The sequence below is a fragment of the Sinocyclocheilus anshuiensis genome, unplaced genomic scaffold (genome assembly GCF_001515605.1).
Source record: "Sinocyclocheilus anshuiensis isolate Anshui unplaced genomic scaffold, SAMN03320099.WGS_v1.1 scaffold199, whole genome shotgun sequence".
In the NCBI taxonomy this organism is placed as follows: Eukaryota; Metazoa; Chordata; class Actinopteri; order Cypriniformes; family Cyprinidae; genus Sinocyclocheilus; species Sinocyclocheilus anshuiensis.
This window is the reverse complement of record NW_015552582.1, coordinates 139,765-142,725: the sequence shown is the minus strand read 5'-3', so window position 1 is coordinate 142,725 and position 2,961 is coordinate 139,765. Positions and strand designations below refer to the sequence as shown.

General features: G+C 36.9%; 1 protein-coding gene across 1 annotated transcript in view; it reads left to right on the top strand.

Moving 5' to 3' along the window:
* Positions 1-1,151, top strand: part of LOC107665286 (platelet-derived growth factor receptor alpha) — a 22,300-nt gene extending 21,149 nt beyond the window's left edge. The window contains exon 28 of the mRNA XM_016456117.1: positions 476-1,151. Within this exon, the coding sequence (XP_016311603.1) occupies positions 476-620 (145 nt within the window). The 3' untranslated portion in view covers positions 621-1,151. The remainder of the gene's footprint in view (positions 1-475) is intronic.
* Positions 1,152-2,961: the final 1,810 nt, after the last annotated feature.

Here is a 2,961-nt window from a genome sequence, read left to right as displayed (position 1 = left end):
AAAGTGACAGTAAAGACATTTACAATGTTACAAAAGATTTATATTTCAAATAAATGCTGCTCTTTTGTATGTTCTATTTTGCAAAGAATCCTGAAAAAAATGCAGAATGCTTTCCACAAAAAAATATTAAGCCGCACAACTGTTCTCAACATTGGTAATAATAAGAAAATATTAGGATCATGTGGCCAAGCGATTAGTCAACAGAAGAGACAGACGGCTGTAAATGTAAATGTAAATGTGACACTGAAGACTGGAGTAATGGCTGCTGAAAATTCAGCTTTACCATCACAGGAATAAATTGCATTTTAAAATATATTTTCAAACAAAATTTATTCTGAAAAATATATATATTTATATATATTAGTGTTTGCTCTTTTTGTTTAAATTTGCATTTTTAATGTTCATTTGCATTTTCAACAAAGTCATGCCCATGGAGTCTTTGAATTGCTGAATTGTCTTCTCTTTTTCTCTGTAGCTCTCAGACGTCGGAGGAAAGCGCAATAGAGACAGGCTCTAGCAGCTCCATGACGAAGCGTGAGGGAGAGACCCTGGAGGACATCACCTTGCTGGACGAGATGTGCTTGGACTCAGGAGAAATGGTAGAGGATAGTTTCCTGTGAGTGAAAGATGCAAAGAGTGAGAGAGAGAGAGAGAGACAGACATTCCTCTGATTCATTCCAAGTTCACAGATCTCTCTCTCTCTGCATCCTTCTGCCGTATTTTCCTCACTTCACTTTCCTGGAGCCTTCAGAAAAAAAAAAGAAAAAAAAACTGATGCATGAATGTCATTGATTTTTTTGGATTAGACATCGCCCTCTACAGTCTGGAGGAATGAGCAGTACACCAAAGGACTCCATGAGAGCTCTTGATGAGCCTCAGTGAGTGTTTAAGTGACTCTAATGTAGGGTGACCATATGTGCCATTTTCCCAGGACGCGCCTGGTATGGTCACCCTACTCTAATGGAGCTAAGACCAATGAGGAGGCGAAGTGGAGGACATATTTGTTTTGTATATCATTTCTGTATGTTTGTATTGTGTTTGTGTATTGTTTGAGTGGATTGTATGATCTTTATTTTGACGGGCATTCTGAACAGCAATATAAGCATGTCATTTATAATCATATCAATGGCCTGAGTGGTTTCACAACTGCTGCCTTTTAAATGAATCCATCTGAGCTACAAAAAACCACTATAGACATGTAAAAACCAGCACAACTGAGTCAAAATGGCCTCTATTTTGGATCAGGCCTGCTTTTTCCCCTCACTCCCACAATTTTACAGGATCTAGTCCACCAACTAAACAGCACATATAGGTTTAATGTAACTGTTCATATATCGTCAATGTCTCAATAAGTGTGGCAGTTTGAATTTTATTTTTGTACTGGATAGTTTTTTGTTTGGATAGTGTGGATATATTATTTGTAAATACTGGGTTGGGTAGGGAGAAATTATGTAGTCCTAAATTTAAAAAAAAGGTCAACTGTGTTTTGACCTGTGAGTCACATGTATTTTAGTGACTTCAACCTTTGTAAGATGCTGATATGTCACTATTTAAAACATGTTTATGTCTGGCCAAAGTTTTTACCGAACTTTCTGATTTTATATCTATTTTGTCAGTCTGAGGCATTACTGATTTTCAAAGCTATGCTTTTGTAAAAGAGGAGTCAAATGAAATGGCGTATTTCATGAAGTTTCACACATCATAGTTTTTGAAGAATGTACTCCAGTGTAGTAATGAAGAAAGACTTTGCGATTCAGTGAAATTACTTGCTAATGTTTGAAAGTAGTTACCTTTTTCTGTTTCCTCAGATTCTGCTCCAAGTTTTATCTTCCTGTTCATTGGATTTTATATGTGAGCATTAAACCAAATAAGATAATCGAGATAATCATGCCCTGACAGACGTGGTAGTTTGCTGCTTGTGAAGATTTATGTGACCTCCCTAAAACAAAGCAATTGAAAATCATGGTGTAGATTTAAACATAGCCAAATCCTGTAGTCTTGACGCATCTTAGTGACACATCATTTAGATTTTTTACTTTGATGTTATACATCACTGTTCATTGTAAATGTGTATCAGGACTTCAGCATATCACTGCCTGCCCTCATCTTCACCCTCTACTGTGGTCTGTTTCACGGGCATGTCGAGAGGAGATATATATTAAAACTGTTGCACTTTTTAAAACTCTTCTTTTAAAAAAAATTATTTTAGTATTTCTTTATTCTGCTTTTCTTGTGTGTGTGTGTGTGTGTGTGTGTGTGTGTGTGTGTGTGAGTGTGTGTGTGTAGACTCAAAATGTGTCTATGCTTAAAATGGAAGGTAACTGATTTCTAAAGAGACAGTGGAGTGAATGTTCTTGTTGTGCAGGAAGAGGGGAAATGGAGGAGAGTTATGAAGTATATTCTATGGTACAATATGTGTAATTCTAGGTAGTTATTCCCTTAAAAAGACGTTATTCTTTTGCTATAATATGCATAATGTCCATGTACATTGAAAAGATTTATATTTCAATAAATGAGATTTAATGGACTATGTAGTTTGTTTGTTTGTGTAGCGTCTGCGTAGAATCATGCATGATCTTTGGGGTATTATGGCTTAAAAAGGCTTAAACCTGCTCTCTCCTCTATCTCTCTCTGTGTTTTGATTTGTTGGTTTGTTTGTTTTTAATTTTGTTTGCCTAGAGACCGAACCTTTGAGAATCATCAGGGAAGGCTGAGTAATAGATTGACGGCCCAAGCTGCCAAAGTCTTTAGACGATCACGCTGTCAACAATCTTAGTTAGATCCTTTCCGGTGCCCCCCCACAACAATTAGACACACCGTGCCATTCACGGCCGAGATAACAGGTGTCTGGTCTACACTCCGCAAACTGTTTGTACTCCTCAAACAGACCGTTCATAGAACATATAATTACTATAATTGCAGCCTGCTTATGCTGTAAGGATTTGCATTGGCCTTTTCGTA